General features: G+C 43.7%; 4 protein-coding genes across 6 annotated transcripts; 3 read left to right on the top strand and 1 right to left on the bottom strand.

Annotated features, from left to right (window-relative positions):
• The first annotated feature begins 290 nt into the window (after positions 1 to 290).
• On the top strand, positions 291 to 2,621 carry LOC117844696 (F-box protein At2g23160). Its single transcript, XM_034725451.2, has 2 exons — positions 291 to 488; positions 582 to 2,621. The coding sequence occupies exon 2, from the start codon at positions 598 to 600 to the stop codon at positions 1,801 to 1,803; it is 1,206 nt and encodes a 401-aa protein (XP_034581342.1). The 5' UTR covers positions 291 to 488; positions 582 to 597; the 3' UTR covers positions 1,804 to 2,621.
• A 2,308-nt stretch (positions 2,622 to 4,929) lies between these two features.
• Positions 4,930 to 8,136, top strand: LOC117842241 (uncharacterized). 3 transcript variants are annotated; one of them, XR_004637480.2, is made up of 8 exons: positions 4,930 to 5,444; positions 5,607 to 5,724; positions 6,354 to 6,472; positions 6,860 to 6,945; positions 7,054 to 7,163; positions 7,249 to 7,278; positions 7,531 to 7,662; positions 7,802 to 8,136. XR_004637480.2 is itself a non-coding variant. In XM_034722616.2 (8 exons), the coding sequence occupies exons 1-7, from the start codon at positions 4,945 to 4,947 to the stop codon at positions 7,585 to 7,587; spliced, it is 1,020 nt and encodes a 339-aa protein (XP_034578507.1). In that variant the 5' UTR covers positions 4,930 to 4,944; the 3' UTR covers positions 7,588 to 7,596; positions 7,802 to 8,136. The 3 variants fall into 3 exon arrangements, 2 of the variants coding, with proteins under 2 accessions (XP_034578507.1, XP_072148158.1); XM_034722616.2 differs by having other exon boundaries at positions 7,531 to 7,596; XM_072292057.1 differs by having other exon boundaries at positions 7,531 to 8,136.
• A 1,975-nt stretch (positions 8,137 to 10,111) lies between these two features.
• Positions 10,112 to 13,350, top strand: LOC117843793 (glycine-rich RNA-binding protein RZ1C). Its single transcript, XM_034724508.2, has 3 exons — positions 10,112 to 10,264; positions 10,370 to 10,520; positions 12,304 to 13,350. The coding sequence occupies exons 2-3, from the start codon at positions 10,410 to 10,412 to the stop codon at positions 13,114 to 13,116; spliced, it is 924 nt and encodes a 307-aa protein (XP_034580399.1). The 5' UTR covers positions 10,112 to 10,264; positions 10,370 to 10,409; the 3' UTR covers positions 13,117 to 13,350.
• Positions 13,351 to 14,521: 1,171 nt separating this feature from the next.
• LOC117843792 (wall-associated receptor kinase 2) lies at positions 14,522 to 21,128 on the bottom strand. Its single transcript, XM_034724507.2, has 3 exons — positions 19,946 to 21,128; positions 19,711 to 19,875; positions 14,522 to 15,753 (listed from the first exon to the last, which is right to left on the bottom strand). Exons 1-3 carry the CDS (start codon positions 21,003 to 21,005, stop codon positions 14,768 to 14,770), a joined length of 2,211 nt encoding a protein of 736 aa, XP_034580398.1. The 5' UTR covers positions 21,006 to 21,128; the 3' UTR covers positions 14,522 to 14,767.
• Between the last annotated feature and the right edge of the window lie 713 nt (positions 21,129 to 21,841).

The following is a 21,841-nucleotide window of genomic DNA, read 5'->3' as shown; positions in this document are numbered from 1 at the left end:
ACTATTTTTCCTCACTGGTTGGAGTCTTGTCCATGAACCCTGGATCGCCTAAGGAGATGATTCACTCCATATATTCATCAATTAATGTAAGTCCTACTTTTTAGGAGAACCTTCAATATCTCTTGCAGTATGTTACCAATTGCTATAATATCAAATTATTATGAAATTCATTTGAATACCATCTCTCGGTTGATTTCAAAATTTTGGGCTTCCCGAATGTGTGTTTTGACCGCGTTGAGGCTGGACCTTTGGGCTCTGTAGTGCTGCTGTGCTGGGCTGCTGGGCTGCTGGGCTGCTGGGCTGGCGGTACCAGGGGCTCGGCTGAGGCGCTGGGCCTCCCATGGCCAAACGGAGCTTCCCACATCTCCGGACTACAGAGAATACCCGTCAAGTCAACGTAACAACCGCTTGTGAACAGCCACCCACACTCCCTACCAACTCACCGGCGGCGGCGCGCTCTTGGCGATCCCGACAGTCTCCGGCGGCAGGTACGCTCCGCCCCGCCTGTAGCTGGCTCGCTGCATTTCTCTTCTTCTCTGGTGCGCGCGCGCTCTCATCCCCTCACCTCTCCATCTCCTCAGCTTCGCGGTCAGCGGTATGGAGGAGTGCCTCGACGCCAAGAGCGGTGCCGCGGCTGCGGCGGCGGACGGCCTCCCCGACGACGCCATCGTGGAGATCCTCTCCCGCGTCCCCGCGAGGTCCATCAGCCGATTCAAGTGCGTCTCGAAGCCCTGGCGCGACCTCATCGCCGACCCCCTCTACCGCAAGCGGCTCCCCCAGACCCTCGAAGGCTTCTTCTGCAGCGACGGAGCCGGCGCCGCCGGCGGTTTCCGCTGGCGCTTCATCAGCCTGCCGGGGAGATCCGCGCCTCTCGCCGAACCTTCCTCATCCTTCCTGACGAAGCTGCCCGGGATCAGGAATATTAGGCTCTTGGGTTCCTGCAATGGGCTCCTCCTCTTTGAGGACGGTGGGAATCCGGCCACGGCACCGGCCTACGTCGTTTGCAACCCCGCCACTGAGGAATGGGTGGCCGTGCCCAGCGCAGGCTGTGCCTGTCCTGATCCCTTAGAAGAGCGCACCAATTTGATTTTTGATCCGGCTGTATCGCCCCACTTTCACTTGGTCCATATCTGCCAGGAGGATTTTATGGGTGAGATTGAGGTGCGTGCCTACTCGTCTGAGACCAGGGTTTGGAGTGACAGGGCAAGCCAACAGAGTCCATGGCAAGATGAAGGTGGATTGGAACAATGGGTTAATGGTGGAGCCATACTGAAATCCATGTTTGGCGGTGCCTTTGTTAATAACATGTTGCATTTAGTCATCTTCCTTCTTGAGGAGTATCGGATAGCTGCGGTGGATAGGGGAGGGAAGACGTGTAGGATCATTCCCTGGCCAGATAAGTGCAGTTTCCCACTTGTTGTTGGTCAATCCCAAGGGCGCCTGCATTGTGTGGGTAGATTGGAGGAACGAGAAAGAAACTATTTAAAATGGGCTGGACTCTCCATTTGGGTTCTTGACGACTATGATACAGAAGAATGGGTCCTCAAGCACAGGGTGAGCTTCTTGGAGCTGTTTGGACAAATGAGTTGCCATTATGGTTATAACATCAATGTGCTCGCCGTTCATCCTGATCGCAATTTGATTTTCATTGTTCAAAAGAGCAACCAGAAGCTGATATCATATGACATGGACAGTAAGGAATTGCATGCTTTCCACACTCTTGGACACAACTATGGTTCTCTTACTCCATATGTTCCCAATTTCATGGAGTTGGTGGTTACAAATTGTAACAACCCAAAATAGTTAATCATGTCATGGAGCATACATGTGCAGGTAAGTTGGTGCTCGACGAGGACGTCGAGTCCTTGAGGGTGGGAGTGTTGTAAGGCTCATGAGCCGAAATGGCCTTATGGCCACTCCACCCGGTAGCATGTATGTGTTTAGTCCCATACTGCTAGCCAAAGGAGAGTGAGGCCACCTTAAATAGCCGGTGCTAGGAAGCATTGCAACCTCGGGTTAACCCTTTTACGCGAAGCGAGGACGAAAGCGTAAGCAGGTTGCGGTGTAGGTGTGGTCCACTCAGTGTGTGGAGTGGGCATGAGCCGTTTTCCTGGGCTGGGTTGTTACACAAATGGACATTGAAATGCTGCTTTTGGGGTACTCATGGGGACATTGACCATCATTTATGGAGAAGCTAACAAGTAGCAACCTGGGTGAATGAAATCTGTTGGAACTAGCTGATACATTGCTGGGTGATTTGGACGTATTCCCTTTCATGCTTTTTGGTCAAATTAATACTACATGCTTGTTGAGAGACATGTATGTAAGGCAGCTTTACATATGCTAGTTACCTTATTGAATGCAGTTGCCAAGCTTGTGCTGATTTACGTTAAGACCTCAATCTATGTGTTTCAACCTTCAACTGCTACCTTTTGTGTTTTCAGAATTATAATCATCCTACATGTATCTTTTTCTGGTTGGCTTTAGTAGTGAGTGATTACTAACTGTGATTTTTATTTCCTCAGTCCTGTATGTGCTTATTTATGCTGAACAAACGAATCTTCCGTATATTGTAAATACTTGACGGCCTAAATAGAAATATCTGTCAACTGTCATAGTAAGCTCAAAAGCTGCCCAATTATATAGTTTCCAGACCAGTTTTGGTAGAGATGCAGAAGATGAATGTGGGATATTTTTTACGTACAATTTTCCTTTGTTGCATGTATCAGTAGTTGAGAGTAATCTTGCAATATCGAATTTTCTTTCATCCGTCCAGTGTTTGTTTATTTATGCTGATGTTTAAAATTTTTCATGTGTTACCATTTACCTACACTGCTTTCGGTCATAAGTTTAAACTGAAAGATTTCAAATTGACCTTGAAAGCTTTCTACTTGATTATGTGGTATAGATAGTTGTCCAGATTTTTTTCTTTGTTGATTATGTGGTACAGATAGTTTCAATATCTTTCTTTCTTTGTTTTTTTTGCAAGTATGCTATTGAAGAAATACTGGGTCCAGATAATTAATAGGAGACTTTAGACACAGCAGAGATTTCTTGTTTTAGAAGTGCCGTGGAAGATTAGTGATTGTATCATATATGTTGTTTAGACTAATAGTATGTACTACGTAAAAAAGATGCCCAGTTTCCAACTTATTTTTATAAAAAAAATCTAAACTATGTATAACAGCAGTTTGAACCTTTAGGGAGTAATACATACAGTGCCAGTGCTCAAGCCTCTCTGATTGGAAAACGTTTGACAGAATATGGCGCACGTTACCTACCTTGAAGTAACACTCCTATGTAGTTGAACTTTGGGAGCATTGTGCTTCCACCAATTTCTCCAAGAACAATAGACAAATGAAATGAAGCTAGGTTTGCATGGACGACTTGTATGTTGACCTTCAAGTAGTGAGTATTATGACAATTCTCTTCTAGAGTAGTTTGATCTTGGACCAGCATGATGGGTTTTTCACTTTTTCCCCCTAGTTTGTCTGTATTGCAGTCTGGGCAACTTTTATGGTGTTTCAGGTGAAACTCCAGCGCCTTAAGAACTTGCATAATATTGTTATTAGCTCTACATGGTGCATTTACTCTTCTTAAAGATAAAGAGGCAAACCTTAGAATTAAGAAAAAAAGGAACCCAAGCATTTTCATGTAATCATGTGCTGCCCTGATGATATCAAAGTCCGAGTGGTGGATTGTTGAGTCCATCACAAGTTGAAAACTTGTTGCTGTTCTTGCTAAACCTGTCCATTGCTTTAACAATCTGCAAACCATTTTACAGGTGCGGTAATCCTGAATAATTTTGTATTGGATAGAACACTATTCACTGGCGCATCACCTGAACTAACATCATTTTAGTTACCTGCGTGGCCTTTGATGCTTGCAAACATTGTTTCACTTTGCGAGTCCAGAAATTAGATCTCTGCTTCTTCGATCCCGTTTAGAAGCTGAATTTGTAAAGCCCTTCTGCAGTGAACAAGGATTCTTTTTTCAGGCTGCTATCATATATATTTTCGGTTCTTCAGTCCTTCTGGAACTTCACATTGCTACAGTCATTCATGGAGCCATGTTTACCTCTTCCTTGAATCATTCCTGGCTACCAACTGATGAATAGATTGTGGCAATCTCAAGAAGGCACCACGTTCCCTGGGCGGTTCAGGTTCAGAAATACTACTCCATTCAGTGAGACGAGGTGAGCCTGCTGAAAACGAAGTGGATGATCCCTTCAATATTCAGGAGCCGAAGAGCAACATATATCATTGTAATTGCCTTCATTTTCCGGTAAATACAATTGGGCGCTCATGGACCATGGCGGGTGTTTAGTTCTCTTTGCTTATTTTTAGCACGTGTCACATCGAATGTTTAGATACTAATTAGGAGTATTAAATGTAGACTATTTACAAAACCCATTACATAAGTGGAGGTTAAACGGCGAGACGAATCTATTAAGTCTAATTAGTCCATGATTTGATAATGTGTTGCTACAGTAAACATTTGCTAATGATGGATTAATTAGGCTTAATAGATTTGTCTCACCGTTTAGCCTCCACTTATGTAATGAGTTTTATAAATAGTCTACGTTTAATACTCCTAATTAGTATCTAAACATTCGATGTGACGGGTACTATAAAAATAAGTAAGTCAGTGGAAACAAAGGTCTTAAATTGTTTCAACTATTCTTCTGCGTCCAGTTTAGCAGTATTTCGATGAGTGGTAGTATTCCTGAGTCTGGGAACTCCTGCTGTTCTGCAAATAGTAACATTTGCAGTGACCAAAATCTTTCATCCAATGAAGACTGCACTGCCATCTTTCAAAAGCTATTTTGATTCGGCTTCTAACAGAAATAATTTTAGCAGCAAAGCCCATCGATTAGGAGGCCCATCAAAGCCCATATTTGTTTTGGATTGGTCTGGGCCTGTAGCTCCCTTCGTTCTCCTCAGCATGTCGTCGCCGGCGGCGGCGGTGCTCGTCAGCAACGGCGCCGTCTCCCCGCGCGCTCCCCCTTCCGCCGCCGCCTTCCTCGAGGCCACCCCGGGGGCCTACACCACCGCCCGCGGCAGCCTCCTCTGGTGGCCCCGCCACCTCCGCCGCCTCGCGGAATCCGCCACCCTCCTCGCCCGCTCCCACCCTCACCTTCTCGGACTCCCTCGACCGCGCTCCCTCGACTCGTTCTTCTCCGAAACGCCCATCCATGCTCTCGTCAACCCCTCCGTGCGGCTCGCCGTTCGCGAGATGCGCAGCAGGATGCTCACGGTAAAGGAGGACGATCTGGCGCTCACGGCCCTGATCAGAGGAGGCGATTCCGTTTCCAGCGATGGCCTCGACGTCTTTGTCCACGTGGGGACGTATACCCCTCCGGTCTTCGGAGATTCGGGGGCCAGAGTTGCCGTGGCCGGCACGGGGAGGGACGCCGCCGCCGCCAAGTACGCGCCTTGGGCCAGGTAGCTGCTGTTTTCGCTTTTTTCTTTTATTTATTTTCTTCTCCTTGCTGCGATGTCCTGGTTCTGTATCATTTTTCCACCCTATGTACAATTTTTGTGCAAGTTTTGGTTGGTGGTTGAAACAAAACTGAGCTAGTTAGTATTTGTTACCTCTGGATGCAGGATGCGGAAGAGTATGGAAAAGATGAGGCCTCCTGGGGTCACAGAGCTTTTGTTGACTAATGATGGGGATCACATTCTTGAAGGCTCTGTCACGAACTTCTTTGTTGTCTGCCAAAAGGTGAGTCATCCGCATTGTCCATCAATGATAGCTTGTGATTTAACAAAGTAGCCTATAAGAACAATCCTTGTGCGGTGACACTTAAACAGCTGTACTGGATGCCAATGTATAGAGTTCGTGCTACTCATCAGTTCACAAGTCTCATGCTATTGTTCATCAGAGCAGTGAATATAGTATGTTAAACCGTCTGTGCAGTCCAAAAGTGCAATCTAAAGTGAAAGTCACATGCATTTCACAAATTTCTGGTCATTCTAACTGTACTCTTTTAGTCTTTTATGTCTGCGGTCTTGTATGATGCCTCAGCTTTGTTATGCTATCATCATATAAGTGCAGATTAGAGTTTAGGCTAAAAGGAAAAAAATCTTGCTGTCTTCCTTTGCAGTAATTTTGGGATGTAAATAAATGACCATATACTATCACACCTCTTAGATTTTGTTACCACGTTAGTATGTTTTAACTTTGATATGTCTTAATAGCAGTATAGCACCTGCAACATATATATCACTTGCACTTAGATTTGTAATATTCACTGTATTTATCTACACATCTTTTCTGAGCCCAAACAAATGCATTATCATCTTGGGTTATAGTGCTAGTTCCTTTGTATAACAATTTAAACATTTCTATAGGAGGAACATCAGAGGAAAGAACCTTTTACTGTTCAAACATTGGAAAACAAGTTTGAAGTGCAAACAGCTCCAATAAGTGATGGAATTCTCCCTGGAATCATTCGTCAGATAGTGATAGAGTAAATATTATTTAACTGCTTTAAATTCCATGTGATTTGCCTTTATCTTTTTATCTTATATGAATCAACAGATTGTGAAGCAAATTTCAGGATACTTTGTAAAAGTAGCTGGAATCAATCTTATGTCGAGTTTGAGATTACCTTCCTTCATTTTACAGTTTTTGCCCTCTGTTCTCCTGCACTAGGTCCAGTGGATATATACTAGGCCTGATAATGGCATACTAAAGGGGTTGCATAAGTGGGGGCTGGCAAATAATTCACACTGGGATAGTGGGATCCTGACTGAGCTACTATGAGTTAGAGATATACCAAATGCTGAACCCTTGTAACTGAAGTTAATACCAAATGCTGAACCCTTGTAACTGAAGTTCTATTTGTTTCGAACAGGGTGTGCAATGATATTGGAATCCCAGTACGAGAGATCTCTCCATCATGGTCCAAGCATGAACTCTGGCAAGAAGCCTTTGTTACAAGTAAGAATATTCCCTCTCAGACTTGAAGCACCTGCTGGTATGTCATTACCTTGTTTTGAGCATCACCTGCTGCTATTTGATGTATCATATTCTGTATACCTGTAACAGGTGGCTTAAGGCTTGTCCAACATGTGGAGTCAGTTCAAGTACCTTTATTGTGGGAGGACATACAATCAAAAACCTGGAGCGATGTATCTTGGGCGGTGAAACAATTTCAGGTATGCAATACTTATTTATCATATTTATTTATTTATTTTGGTGATATTATAGCCTGTTTGTAACATTGTCAAAATTCAAAACTAGGGTGCTGGATGCATTACCACCCGAATTCAGGTTAGTATGTCTTATGATTGTAAATTTTTTAAACTATGGATAGCTGCCTCATTCTTCTCAGGCTGTATAATGTGTCCAGCAGTTTTGTATCCAAATTATATTGAGATGCTATTTTGAATAACACAAGAGGATATGTAATGAGGGTTGTATGGGAACATTGTTTTCTGACAATCTATTTCCAACATGTGCACTAAATTTATGATTCATGAAATCTTCTTTATTGTGCACTCTTGACTAACTCTCACCATGCAGACAGAAATATTGAAGAGAGCAAGAACAGAGGAATATGACATCAACAATCTCCTATGAATTATAAATGTTGGTATTGATTCATTTGAAGTATGTAGGCTTTATTTCTTCCCATCATCTATTTATTCACAAAAGGTAAGTTTAATGGTCATTTCATTTTTGTTGCGACATTGTAAGATTGCATTCCTTCATGTGGGGAATTCAGCATTTGAGGTGCAGAGGTTTCAAAATGATTCATTGCTTAGTGTTTTTATATCTTCTCTAACCAAAACAGGCCTCACATCAAGGAAGTAGGACATGGACTGGAATAGTTTGGAAAAGAAAAAAGAGCTCAAGTCCTATGTGGATCTACATTCATTGTTTTCCGGTTTGTGTAATCAATGGGGGCAGCTGATAACCCAACCCAGGATTTCAGGACTTAATTGTCAATTTGTCATATCTATAGTATGAACAAATGATCCCAATTAGCCCCGTGTTAATTAATTCAAGGATGGATTTAGCTAGGAAGTCCTTTTAGACCACTAGGAAGTCCTTTCTGTGATCTCTGTAGGAACTGAATTATTTTAGATGTTTAATTGATCATGTGGAAATGTCATCAGTGTTCAGCTATATATTCTTGTTTCACGTATATCCTAGGATCAGCATTTTGGTGGTGAACTAGGTTGAAAAGGACATTTTGGAGCTGAACATTAAAGGTAGCCAGCATTACACAATGATTAAAAGATAAAATAATAAAATCTTAAAAGGGCTTGTTCTTAACTAAGGAAAAAATAGTTCGTTTTTGATTCTCAGCTCTTCTCGTGGTTTAGTTAGAAATGTGAAGGGTATGCCGGAAAATGGGTGTTAGCGGCTGGTGAGGACGCATCTCCCTCTTTGACTTCTTCTCGGGGTTTCATGCTCGCACTCGATGGAAATCAACTAGCGATTTCTAACCATGGCGTCACTGTTTAAAAAAAATCATCTGCACAATTTCCCACTTTTTGGAAAGTTATAAAGTAATGCATACAACATTTATACTTGACTTTTTTTAGACAAGCTTATCAGCATAGTTTTGCTCAGCACATATTCTAAATAACAACTTTTACGAGCAACATATACATTTAGCTTTTTTTTGTTGGTCAACATCTTTGGAGAACTTATGCAGCACACCTTTAAATAAGTGTTTTTGGACAAATCTTAGAATATTTTTTTGCAAAACTTTTTCATAACATTTTTATTGTTGTACAACATCTTTTTGAATATATTTTTAGCTAATTTATTTCAAAACTTTGTTTGATGACAAGATTGGAGTTCCTTCTTCTTCTTCTTCTCCCTTTACAATTTCTTTCTATTTTTATTTTTTTTATAAACTTTTTGGACATTTCTAATTTTCTATGCTAAGAATATTTTACATTTGTTTAAAAAGAATTTTTCTTAGAAACTTTCTACAAACAATAGTTTTAAAATAAAACTTCTTAGAAACTCTATAAAAGGAGGAGAACGTGTGCTGGAATGTACTTTTTAAAAAGGAAAAATATTAAAACTTGTCATTGTATTTTAAAGTTCATAGAATACTTTAAAAGTTTTAAAATTACGTTCACTTGCTCTAGGAAGTATCTATTCTTTTGTATACAAAGAAAGTATGATTTATCTATATTTCTAAAACCACTAAATAATTTAAGTTTTTGTGTGCTAATTAAACTTCAGTTCACTCAAAGCAAGTTACTTTTAATACTATGCATTTGTTTTTTATCGTGTTTTTTAAAGCTATAGTATTTTTATAAATTGGGGCGTGATCTCACTAATTTGGTAATTTATTAATATCTATAAACATTTTGGAAAAAATTAATGCACATAACTTTATTCTAGACCTAAAAGAATCGATATGAAATTTAGTTGGATCAATACTTATTAAAAAGGGATTAGTTTAGTTTTAAATATAGTTTTTACGGTCCTATTGTACTTTTTTCACCTAAGAAAGTTTTTAGGTTATAAATAATCTATGATTTACGTGACATTATCTTAATTTTTTAAAGTTAGGATATCGTTAGTCGTTAGCCACATTGCCACCTCAACACCATGGAAACGCTGAATTTTGAGCAAACGTTGAAAATTGATTTTTTTTATATCTAAGTGTTAAAAGTGAACAATATTGCAGTTATCAATCTTGTAGAAAATGGAAGGGAATCGTAGCTGTGTAAAGAAAAAAACGGCACTGCTAGCGCCCGGACGTCTGATGGGAGATGTTGCAACATCAAAACAAAACATCTGCAATATAAAAAATCTACAGTTGCAACATTGAAAAATATGAAAAAAAATGACTACGTCGTTCGACTCGGGATCGAAAATTTCCACCGCAACATGAACACTATATTTCATATAACATTTACTGTGAAACATACGGAAACAATAATTGCAACACCAACACTTAACTATTGGAATATATATCAAGCCGTTCGACTTTTTTTTAAATTCCGGACGCACGAGCATTACCGGAACAGAAAAGGAGGATGACAAACCTTGATGTAGCAAAATTCCTTTCCGAGTCCATCTTTTATTATTGTTTTCCTGAAAAGGAAAATAAAAGGGGACGCAGAAAAAATCTCACCAAACGGACGACACGTGCCAGTCCCGTGCGGCCCGTTCCCGTGATATATATAGGAGGCTCCAGATCCCCCCTCTCCTCTTCGCGTCACATCCCCTCTCTCTAAACCCTAGCGCCTCCACGACCCGAGCAATCCCTAGGTCTTCGCGCGAGGTGAGCCGCCGTCCCTTCCCCTCGTCCTAGCGGGACTCGATTCGCGCAGGTTGGTGCGAAAATTCGGTTTTTCTGACGGGATTTGGTTGTCGGGTTCCGGTGCAGGTGGTGGCGGCGGCGGCGAGGGGATTTTGATTTGACCCGGATGGCGGAGGAGAAGGTGGGCCGGATCTTCGTGGGCGGTCTGTCGTGGGACACCACGGAGGGCACGCTCACGCGCACCTTCGGCCAGTACGGCAAGGTCATCGACGCACAGGTATAGCGACGACTCCGCCCTGCCGTGATGCTTGTGATTTGCGGGGATTGGAGGCTGTTTAGTTGGGATCCCCTGTTTTGGTGTGGTTTGATGGATAAATTGTTAGGCTGTATCTGTAGGTGAACGAAGAAGCGCACCCTAGAATTAGAATAATTGTTGAGATTGTTACTGTGGTATACTGGTTTATGGATCTGTTTCCCTTCTGGGTAATAGTCTGATGCATTAGTTGCAGATATAATTTTGTGGGTATTATAGTTTAGCAATCAAACAATTTCATTAAGATACAGGAAGCACAAACAAAAAAGATGTAGGAAACCAGATAATGAAACTGCTTGTTGACTGTGGCATGTTAGTTTAGTTATTTAAGAACTGTGGAGTTTTATTTTCAGTTGTCACAATTCTGATTCCATGTTTTCTCAGTAACAACTATTCGGAACTGTTTTCCTTGAATTAAGTTGTACTTCTTAAGTTCGTACTTTGTAGCAATCCTATATAATAAAAGCATGCGTTATTTGTGTTTGTTTTGGGGTGTTGCTTGTTAAAAAAAGTCCTTTTCCAGTTTAATAGATTTGGTAACTAAGGTAATGGGCATTTTTTTTGAATTGTTAACTGGAGCATGTGGTGTTTCTTTCTTCTGTACATGTTAGGGCTCTTCTGAACCTCAGTCCTCCAATTCCAATCAACACTGATTCGCAGAGGCTGTGGTTACTTCCATTTCCATATGCTAGGATGTTAGCAAAGTTGCAGGAAAAAGAAACTCACTAATCAATTGAGCTCACTGGTTAGCATTTTTGGGGTGATGTTTTTCAAAATCAATTGGAGGTGTCTGAACCGTTAGATTCAGTTTTGATAGATGCGCTCTGTTTTGTGGGCAGAACCAGAGACCTGTCTTTGCCATGTTAGTACATAAAGATAACTGTTGTCAGCTTTAGATCACAGAAAATGATTTGTAACTGGCATGGTTAATGAGTTCAACGGAAGTAAACTGTTGCCAGCGCTGGATATGAACATACCGGAAGTAAACGATTGCCAGCGCTGGATATGAACATACAGCAAAGTTTGGTAGCATCATTTGTCCTGATCAGTTTGATAAGAAAAGCAGAGGAACTATGTCCTTTCAATAGTGAGGCAGTATAGGTGATGCTGAAGAGGGCTGTATGCTCATCTGTGTTTACATCATTGGGAGAGCATTATTCTCTGTCAACTCCCTTGCCGTTGAATCGGAAATGCTAAGCATGCAAAGGAATATCAAGACTAAAACATCCCATTTAGGCTTTCTGATTATGTTTTTTTTGAAGCTTCTGGCAGGGTAACTAAAATCTGACCTGTTCATGTTAGAAGTTTGCTTCTTAAATTATTGTTGTCCGCTTATACTGCTGGCCAAAAGTAATTGGTCTCAGTTCAGTTGGATGGGAGTTTACTGGTTACTGCAGCACATGGGCCTCACACAGAAGTGTTCAGAATCATCAATGTCACTTGTGGTCACATGCTTGATGCTTCCAGTTCTGACCTCTGGCTATAGTAATCATTAGCGTTCTGCACTAGTCGGCAGTTAAAGAAGATTTTCATTTGCTTACAATGTTTGAGCTGTGGTACGAGGACTGACTGTTACCTTCTACAGTCGTGTGAGATGGTATCACTGGTTTGCATAATATACATCAGCTGTTCTCATTTCATATCACCCAAGTTGTATTTGCATGTCATTGCTTGTGATAGAATTTTTGGCTGCTCCTGTTATATTTGGTTTCTATCTTCCATGGGTTCATTTTCATTGTATGTATAGGTTGTAGTGGAAAGGGACACAGGCCGCTCCAGGGGATTTGGATTTGTCACATTTTCAGAACCTCGAGCTGTGGATGCTGCCATTCGGGGAATGCATAATGGAGAACTGGATGGTCGAAATATCTCTGTGAACAAAGCTCAACCTAGGAACGCTGATGATGGCTATGGCTATGGTGGCGGTGGCGGCGGTGGTGGTGGTGGAGGTGGTGGTTACTCATCTGGTGCCAGAGGTGGATATCGCAGTGGAGGTGATGTAGTTCCAGCTGCGAGTGATGATTGCTTCAAATGTGGCCGCCCTGGACATTGGGCTCGTGAATGTCCTTATTCAGATGGAGGTGGTAGAACTGGAAGGTACTCTCCCGCTTCAAGATACGGTGGTGGCACTGGGGGACGTGGTGATCGCTTTGGCGGATCAGATCGTTTTGCTCGGTATGATGATGATCGATATGATGGTGGGCGCTACATGGACAGCAGGGATACATATTATGGTGCTGGGCGTGATCGTTATGCTAGTGATCGGTATGCACCAGCAGCAGATCGCTATTCCGGTGACAGGTATGGTGGTGGTGCAGATCGTTATGCATCAAGTGGCTTTGCCAGGGAAAGAAGCTATGAAAGAGATGGTGGGCGGTCCAGCGGAGGTTACTACCGTGATGATTCTAGGAGCAGTGGTGGATATGGCAGAGGTGGTTCACGTGTAGGGGGTGGTGCTGCTGGGCCTGCTCGCTTTGGTGGCAGTTACCGTGATAGACCCGCCCCCTATGACCGTCCTAGCAGGGGAGCTGGAGCTCGTGCTTATGATGATCGCTATTGAAGGTTACCTTGCAGCGGAACAGTGACATCTAGTGTGTTTCAACTATGAGTCAGTGTTTACATTTGCTCTTCAACCAATCAACCCTGTGTTATTCAGCAGTGCAGTTTGTTTTATTAGTCTGAACCGTTCAGTACTTGAATTATTACTATGTTGGCAGTGTGATCCTGGTTCCTTCATTATGCTTGTGTAATTACTTTGCAGTTTGCACCCAATAACTATAGTCCTGTTGAACTCTGTTGCAGTATTGATCTTTGAATGTCTGCTGGCCTTACTTGGGCGAGACTGCTGTGCTTCAATCATGGATGAATTTTGCATCAGTGATGCTCAGAGCTGTACTGCTAGGTTACTTGCAGGTCTGGAAATGGATGTTTGCCCCTTCTTTTCTTTGATTAGGGCACTCGATCCAATTTGTTCAGCTCTTCCTTCAGTTGTGTTGTGAAACAGAAATCAGAACAGCATAATCCCGTATGCAGTCTGGGTTTTGAGTAAAGAGAATGTGAAGCTGATATGAGATATAGGAAGATGATTGTCGTCGTGGCGTTTTTAATGCTGCAGATAAATGCATTTGATTTACACAAGTTTGTTAGTGTTGTCTGGGGCAGAGGCATCTCTGGCTTGTTTGCGTTGTTTTCTTGTTTACATCTGCTTCTGGTCCAGCGAGTTCTGACTGATCGTCCTGCTGCTGTAGTGTGATGAAACTTTTGAAGAGGTTTGGGAGCAACGTGTGGTTGATGCCTTACTGCGTTTCAGATTCCATGATAAATCTGCATCACATTTTAAGTTTATGGTTGGTTCCGTTGCTGTTGCGAATCGCCCTGGAAATAGTCCTCTTTTACATGTATTTTTTCAACGATTGTTATTTGTTGGAGATTATGACAGCATGCCCAACAATAATCTAACTGGATGCCGCTGATAATTCACCTAGTATAAACTGCACGCACAAGTTTATAATTGCAGCAAAATGAATCTTGACTGGTTTGAGTGAGATCTAGTCCAGGTATCCGCCGCTAAATGGCAACGACAGCAAAGCACTCTGCCTCCTCGCAGAAACACTCCGCGGTAACCAATTTACATTTGGTGCATTGTGTCGTGTGCGTGGCTGCACCGATGAGAGATTGAGAGCATTAGGAGAAGTTTATGTGCCCACAAAGTGCAGTATTTAGGAGTGTGTGTGCCCACAAAGTGCAAGCTGTGGACGGTGCCTGCCTTGCTCGCAAAGTTGCTACTGGGGCGGGTTCTTGCTAGACTCGAGCAACTCGCAAAGTTGCTGCTGGGTGCCGGGTTCTCGCTAGACTTGAGCAAGTTGCCACTAGGTACTGTGTTTTTGCTAGGATCGAAGGAAATTCATGCCAGGATGGGGCCACACACTATAGTTGCACAAACGAATTGTCCTTCAAATCCCAAATAATAGAGAAATTTTGAATGATTGGTATATAAATTAATCACTTTAAACATAACATTACATAACAAGTTAGATGTAGCACAATAAAGTTGTTCAAATCAAGGGAGACAAACAACCCCTGCTTCTAACTTTAGGGTTTGTTCACAGCAACAAATTAAAATAAAAATAATATTGCCACATGATAGTTGTCTATCTTATTTGATGGTTAACATTGATGTGCAATTGTGCATGAACTTACTTGCAAACAACTTACGGGTTATGAGACCGGCTTAGTAAGAGAAGGCGCTCTGCTACCTCAGACATTGATGGTCTCTGATCCACGTCGAGGTTAAGACATTCCATAGCGATCCTTGCCAAACTATGAAGAAGCTCTAAATTGCTTGTAAGTGCAATTTCATTGTCAAATAACTTGGCTACCCTCTCCTCTTTCTGAGTTTCAAGAAAATTCCTTACTAAGTTATTATTGTCAGAATATGTGGTCATTTTCCTACATATAAGTTCTAAGATCACAACTCCAAAACTGTACACATCACTTTTTTCTGTTAGAAGTCCTGTTTGCATATATACTGGATCCATGTAACTCCTATCACCGATGACATTTTCTGCATGTTCTTTATCCCTTGCAATCAGTCTCGATATGCCAAAGTCTGAGATCTTTGGCATGAAGTTCTCATCCAAGAGTATATTTGCCGGCTTAACATCACCATGTAGGATTTTGTTACTGGTTTTTGAGTGCATATAAGCTAGACCGTCCGCTGACTGTGCAGCAATACTCAAACGCACATCCATATTGAGAGGCACTACATTCTTGTTGCCGTGAAGAATATCTTCAAGGTTACCTTTGGGGAGGAACTCATAAACAAGCATGGGGATATCAACTTCTAGGCAACAACCTATCAGCCGAACAATGTTCTTGTGGATGACTTGAGATTGGATGATGACTTCATTTGCAAATTGTTCATTCTCCAGCACATTACCATTTATCGGCTTCTTTACTGCAACCAAATCATTATCAAGAATGCCCTTGTAAACTTCACCAAAGCAACCTTTTCCAATTAAATTTTTACTCTTTAAAATTCCCTTAAGCTCTTTCTTTTTGAAAAGCTTTATAATCTTTGCTTTCTCCAATATAGGCCCGCCGTTCTTTTGGTAGAACTCCCTCATCTTCCTTTTCTCTTTGTGAAGAAGAATGAGGAACAAGAAAGCTGCCATGACAACAAATCCACCTATAACACCTGCATGGGAAGGAAAAAAAATACTATTGTTGAGTGGCTCATGACAACACCCAGCAACTAAGAGTGGACTGAAAGTGATAACTAATTAGCCCTGCATATGAAAAATGCCATTATGTTGTTGTGTGGTACGGTATAAATATATGATGCATTTTGTTGCCTTTATTTTATTTTTATTTGGATAGATGGTGAGGGAGACCATGAGCACGAGGAATTTAACCCTGGTGGGTGGGATCATGCCCCCACAACCCCAGCACTGTTGTTTTTGTTATTTTCAATATGAGTCCATTAAGTTTGTTTCCACTTTTGATGTGGTAGTTCATGGTTTGATGAACATGGTGCCAAAGAAACCAAGAGTCAGTTTGATTCCCTTGCTGACATACTAACCTCACCTCGCCCATCAAGGCTAGCCTTGCCACGGGAGGAGAGCTGAACCAGCTCACTGCAGCAAGCAATGCTTGCTGTCACTGTGTCACAGGCACCAAGGCAGGCAGCAACCAAAACCAAACACGGTGCTCCTTGCCCAGCTAGGCAAGGCGAGCCCTGGCAGGGGATCCAAACTGACCCAAAAAGAGTATTCCTTTCTTTTAGGTACAAGAAAATATCTGAAGATAGGTTTTCAGTATGCAAGACGAAATATGATTTGAGTCTTTGTGTTTTGTTTGTTTTCATATAGACCACCTTCAACACATGAATAGTGGCATTGCTAATCCAAAAATACCCTTCTCCTACTAACCATCCTATTAAGCATCATCCCTCTATCATTAAATTGTAAGATTAGTAATAGGGGCAGCCAACCTACTCTACGTGCCCAGTGTTTTCCTCTTTTTATTTATTTCTCAAGCTTGAATTTTTTTCTCTCGTTTTCCAGCAAGTATAGATTGATACAATTAGCAATAAGCATTATTTTTACATGTTTGATAATGTAGATGAGGGTGCCTGCCATTATTACAAATGATTCACTTTCTCAATAAGGATGGATAACTAACACACCCTATATGTTTGGTTCCAATTTTGTCCCTCAACTGCTATAGTGTTGAGAACAAGGGATAGTGCTCAAATAGTATTTCCTGAATGACTTATCATAAATAATAAGTAATAAGAAAGTCCAAATTACTCCTCCCAACTATCACCAAAGTCCACATAACCCCCTAAAGTACAAAACTGTTTACTTAACCCCCTGGCTTTCTAAAACCAGTTTATTTTTCACCTTTGCTACCCAACTCAAACTGGTTTTGATCATGTGAGCAGTGGTTTCGCTGTTTTCGATCACTGGGATGGCCACGTCATGAACAATTATCCGCACTTTCCATTCGCTGATGAGTGGGTTCCCTCAACTACTCCGGTTCTGTAATGAGATTTGATGCGTCCCAGTCAAGCTATAGGCGCAAAAGGGATCGAGGAACAAATTATTGTGTCACGCTCGAGCCAGGAGCCCATGGCCTGTATGTACGGTCGTGCGTGATGCAACCTCACAAGCTTACTGCTACCCTTCTCTACTGTTATCTTCTTCCACCAAAAGCCACCGGAGCAGTAGCTTTCTTTTCATTGCTCCTCGGATCCTCGCTTCTTCTCCACGAGTAAACCGGCAGCTGCAGCTGCGTCTCCAAGCAGCAAGCAACCGGTGAACGAGAGCCACTGCACCACCGCCGCTCACTCTCCCTTCCAATTTCCTATCTCTGCTCCCTCCTTGCTCGAGCAGAACATCGGCACCACAACCAGCAAATCCTATGGTTCCTTTCTTTCCATCTCCATCTCTGTTAAATCGGCAAGCACCAGAGCCTCTTCCACATAACAAGCGCCACTTTGAGCTCCACCCAAGACCAGCTGCTTCTCCACGCCTTTAAACACCTGGAGCTGCGTGGCATGGTAGCAGCGACCTTGCCGACCACGGCGTGGGTGCTGCCCCTGCAGCGGCGCTATTGGGCCATCATGGAGAGCTGCGCTGCAACCTCCTTGTCCTAATCTCCGTCAAGTCACAACGCCAGAAGCTTCTCCGCTCAGGCATCGCGATGGTCACAGACAAAGAAATGCGCCTCCAGGCTCCAGCAGTGGGGCTGACGAGCATTGGTAGCGGTGTTGAAGGCACAAGAGCAATGACACGGGAGGTGTAACACAAGGAAGGTGCCTCCTAGCTAGGTGGCAGACGTGGATAATGGTTGATGACGTGGCCACCATAGTCATAAAAACAAGTCCACGTGACCAAAACTGGTTTTAGTTTGGTACAAAAGGTGGAAAATGAGCTAGTTTTAGAATTGTTGGGGGAAATATCAACGACCTCCTAAAGCCCATGAAAACAACAATCATAAAAGCCCAAGCCTGCCTAAGGTAATAAAGACCGCCGTCGGCCCAACACAGGAGGGGAGAGCCACGCTCCGCCTCGCCCGACCCAGTGTCCCGGGGTCGGACGCTCCCGACCCCTGGATGATCAAGCTCCGCCTCACCCGACCCATGGGCCCAGGGTCGGGAGCGCCCGACCCCCCGCCACAAGATTCCGCCTCGCCCGACCCAGGGCGAAGGGGGTCGGACTCACCCGGGCCCACCAGACAAGTATCCGCCTCGAGCGCGGGTCTCGTTGGTCCCCCTGTCGATCTCGCCATAAATGCGCCACAGTTCTGACACGCAGAAAGGCGCTCGTGCCCCCGACGCAGCCCGCCACAAGTACCCATGCGCGGCCGCACGGGACAGGCTACAGTGGCTGCGGCTTCCTCCGATTCGCTACAGGGCACTTATGGCCTGCGCCGCCTGGAGCAGGAGGAAGCCACACCCGTTCTCATGCCCCGCGCATCCGGCGATAGGGACGCGACGTCCGCCTTCCGTGGGCCGTCAGCAAGATGGCAGGATTAGCCGCCTTCCCCGACGGACACAGGTGCCACGACGAAACACCATCATCACGCTTGGCGGCAACAGCCACCAAGGAGACCATCGACAGGACTCGACAACAGCCGCCCTCTTCCGGCGAACGCGCCGGCAGAAGCCAAAGGCCGGAGAGGATGCCGGCAGCCTTGGGACTTGCCCCCCCTTGTGTTGTATCTCACTTGACTTAGCTTATCTCTTTTACTTCTCCTCACACCCGGTCTCACTTGTAACCCTGGTGGCCTCCTTACACTATAAAAGGAGAGCTGGGGGCCCTGAGACAGGGGACTCTCTCAAGCCAACAGAACACATTCACACTCTCCTTTAGAGCATCAGTGCACACCCAAGAGACTTGGGACCAGCTCCCTCTCTCGCCCACCTGTAACCCCTACTACAGACCCCGCGTGGGCAACACGAGCAGCTCTCGATACTGGACGTAGGGCTCTTCCTTGCCCGAACCAGTCTAAACCTCGTGTCTCCCACGCCACCATCCGAAGCCTTACGCGCATAAAAGAGATTTACTAGTCTTAGTCTTGATCCGCTAATCTTGACAACGACAAGAATGTTAAGGGGTTAAATAAACGGTTTTATACTTTAGGGGGTTATGTGGACTTTGGTGATAGTTGGAGGGAGTAATTTGGACTTTTTCCAAGTAATAAACAAAAATAATTAAGAGGGTAACAGTTGAATAATTATTTTTATTACACTTAATGGAGGAGAATAAAGGCCATGCTATCATACATATTATGCTTAACAGGAACACACGAAGAAGTGTGAAGTTCTTTAATATTTTCTTCATTACTTCTAATTTCTATACATATATAGATTGTTTCATATGTTGTGTTATGACAACTCTATGTTCTTTTTGCTTGGAACTAATTTCTCTAACGTTGAATACGCATGCTCAATCTTGGGCCGGTAATTAATGCCACTTAAGAAACACTTGAGGTCTACCATGAAACAACCATGATAAAGAAATGTAGGTTAGTTCCTATGTGACAATATTCCAAAAAAAAAACGGGGACAATACTACATGCAGTTTTTCTCATTATGGATTACTTTGGGGTTTATAGTCAGTTCTGTTAAGCTTAGCTAAGTGCTTACCTACAACAATCTTTGCTACTCGGGAGAATATGGGTTGGCATGTTCCTGCTTTGCCATCGCCTTTCATTCCGGGTTTGCATGGACAATCATACCCCAAAAGTCTATTCTTACATGTCCCATCACTTGAGCAAGGATACAAATCCGGGAACTTGCATTCGTCGATGTCTGGACACAAATGAAAACAGAGGTTATATAGTTAACGAAACCCAAGCTTGCATATACAAATATTCCGTACCTTGGCACCCATTAGGGATGTAAGGGTTGCCCTCGTAGTGCTCCAAGCACTTGCAGATGTAGCCATTGGTCACGTCAGCACAAGAGCTGTTGCCACTGGTGCACGCATAGTCAAGAGGTGGCTGCTGGCCTTCCGCCGGGCATCTAGCCTTCCTGATGGCGAAGTCGATCACAAAGGGCACACCCCTGGGGAACTTGTTGCTGGTGTTACCGTACAGGTCCGCCGTGGAGAAATTGTACCATGAGTGCTCCACCACCATGGCGAAGGTGCACGGATTGGTCATCCACATAGTGTTATTCAGAGTGTTGGGGGGCGTGGTAACCATGACACCGGTGAGCGGGTGCCTTTCCGGCAGGGAGGCCTGGCAGCAGCCATGCCCAGAGCACGACCCGTTGGACGGGTGCTGCAGGTCTCCCATGATGGACGAGCTGCAGGAGACGAGGTAGTCATCCTCTGTCGACCGTAAGGTGTTGAAGTCAAACCTTGACACCGAAGGCATACTCTCAAGGCCAACGCCGATGAGGACGTTGCGCGCCGGCGACACGAGGAATGGGCCCTCCGCCGTGTCCATGCCGCGTGCCAACAAGGTGGTGATCCTCGTCTTCGATAACCCGGCGGTGGCGTTCATGCTGCAGGCAGAAGCCACTGCGCCGTATGCCCGAGCCTCATTGTTGGCGACTGATATGTCGATGAGCTCCACCAGCGAGGCACTCAGGTTATTCTTTGGGTATTGCAGAGAAATTTTACCTGTCTTGGACACTGAGAAGTAGGAGTAGAGGGTCAACTTCTTGGCTGATCTTCCGTCGCCTTCACCAAGGAAGGCGCGAGGGGGCTGGAAGGACTGGTCGCAGGTGACCTGGAAGCCCTCTCGGAAGCAACCGGGCTTCATACCGAATGGGAAAGGGATGCTGATGTCGCCGCACTTGTCCGGACAGCCAGGAAGTGTGATCGGCAGCTCATGTTGCTCGGCAATGGCGGCAGCCTGGATCATGAGAGCCCCTACTGCTGCAAGGAGGGCTAGGATGTGCTGCCGCAGCTGGGGTTGCGAGGGCGTGGCCATGGCGCTGTTCTTGCTGCTGCCGCTAGCTAACTGGAGGGAAATTAAGGCTGCATCTGTAAGATTGATATAGAGCTTGTAGAGCTAATTGCAGCTTGCCCTAGATATTTATTTGTAAAAGCGTTTCGCAACACCTGAACCCCAGGTTTCAGAACCTGCATAGTTTCATTGCGGTTTCCACATATATAAACCCAATTGAAGTATTTCCGGAGATGGGGTTGACTAGAATTCATTGCGAATTTAGGAGTTATGTGCAATGGACAGGTAGTTAGCTACATTCAAAATGATATTCGGTTTTCATAAAGTACTATCATGGGGTGCACTATGTAAAAGAAGACATGGGTAGGTGGCAGCATGTACATAGTCTCCCAATGGAAATTATAGGTGTTGTCCTTTGCAGTACAACGTACAGTATCTACGTTTGCTTCAGATTCGTTCTTGTCCGCTCAAGTGACATTTTTTTTTGTTATGCAAACTTTTGATTTGGAAATGCAAAAGTTGCACTAGACGTCAAATTGCAGCCAGGTTATGTTCTTGAAAAAGTATAATATTCAACGGTTGAAAGTCTATTTGTTCTATTTTTAAACTGCAGATAAGTGGCAAGCACACCATACTGTTTTTCTATATCTAGACTTAGAATTTTATCCTTAGATCCCTATATAATGAAGAAAAAAGGCAAACCATAGTACATCTTCAACAAGGATATAAGTGTTGGAATGAGATCCTAAGGTTTAAGATTTAGATAGTTTGCTAATGATAACCATCATGCCAAAGATTTAGATAATACCACTTTTGAAGCTAACGTATGACTACGTCCAGTTCATACATATATAGGTGCA

The sequence above is a fragment of the Setaria viridis genome, chromosome 2 (assembly GCF_005286985.2).
Source record: "Setaria viridis chromosome 2, Setaria_viridis_v4.0, whole genome shotgun sequence".
Taxonomy (NCBI): domain Eukaryota; kingdom Viridiplantae; phylum Streptophyta; class Magnoliopsida; order Poales; family Poaceae; genus Setaria; species Setaria viridis.
The sequence above is the reverse complement of the archived record's forward strand: the minus strand, read 5'-3'. Positions and strand labels throughout refer to the sequence as shown.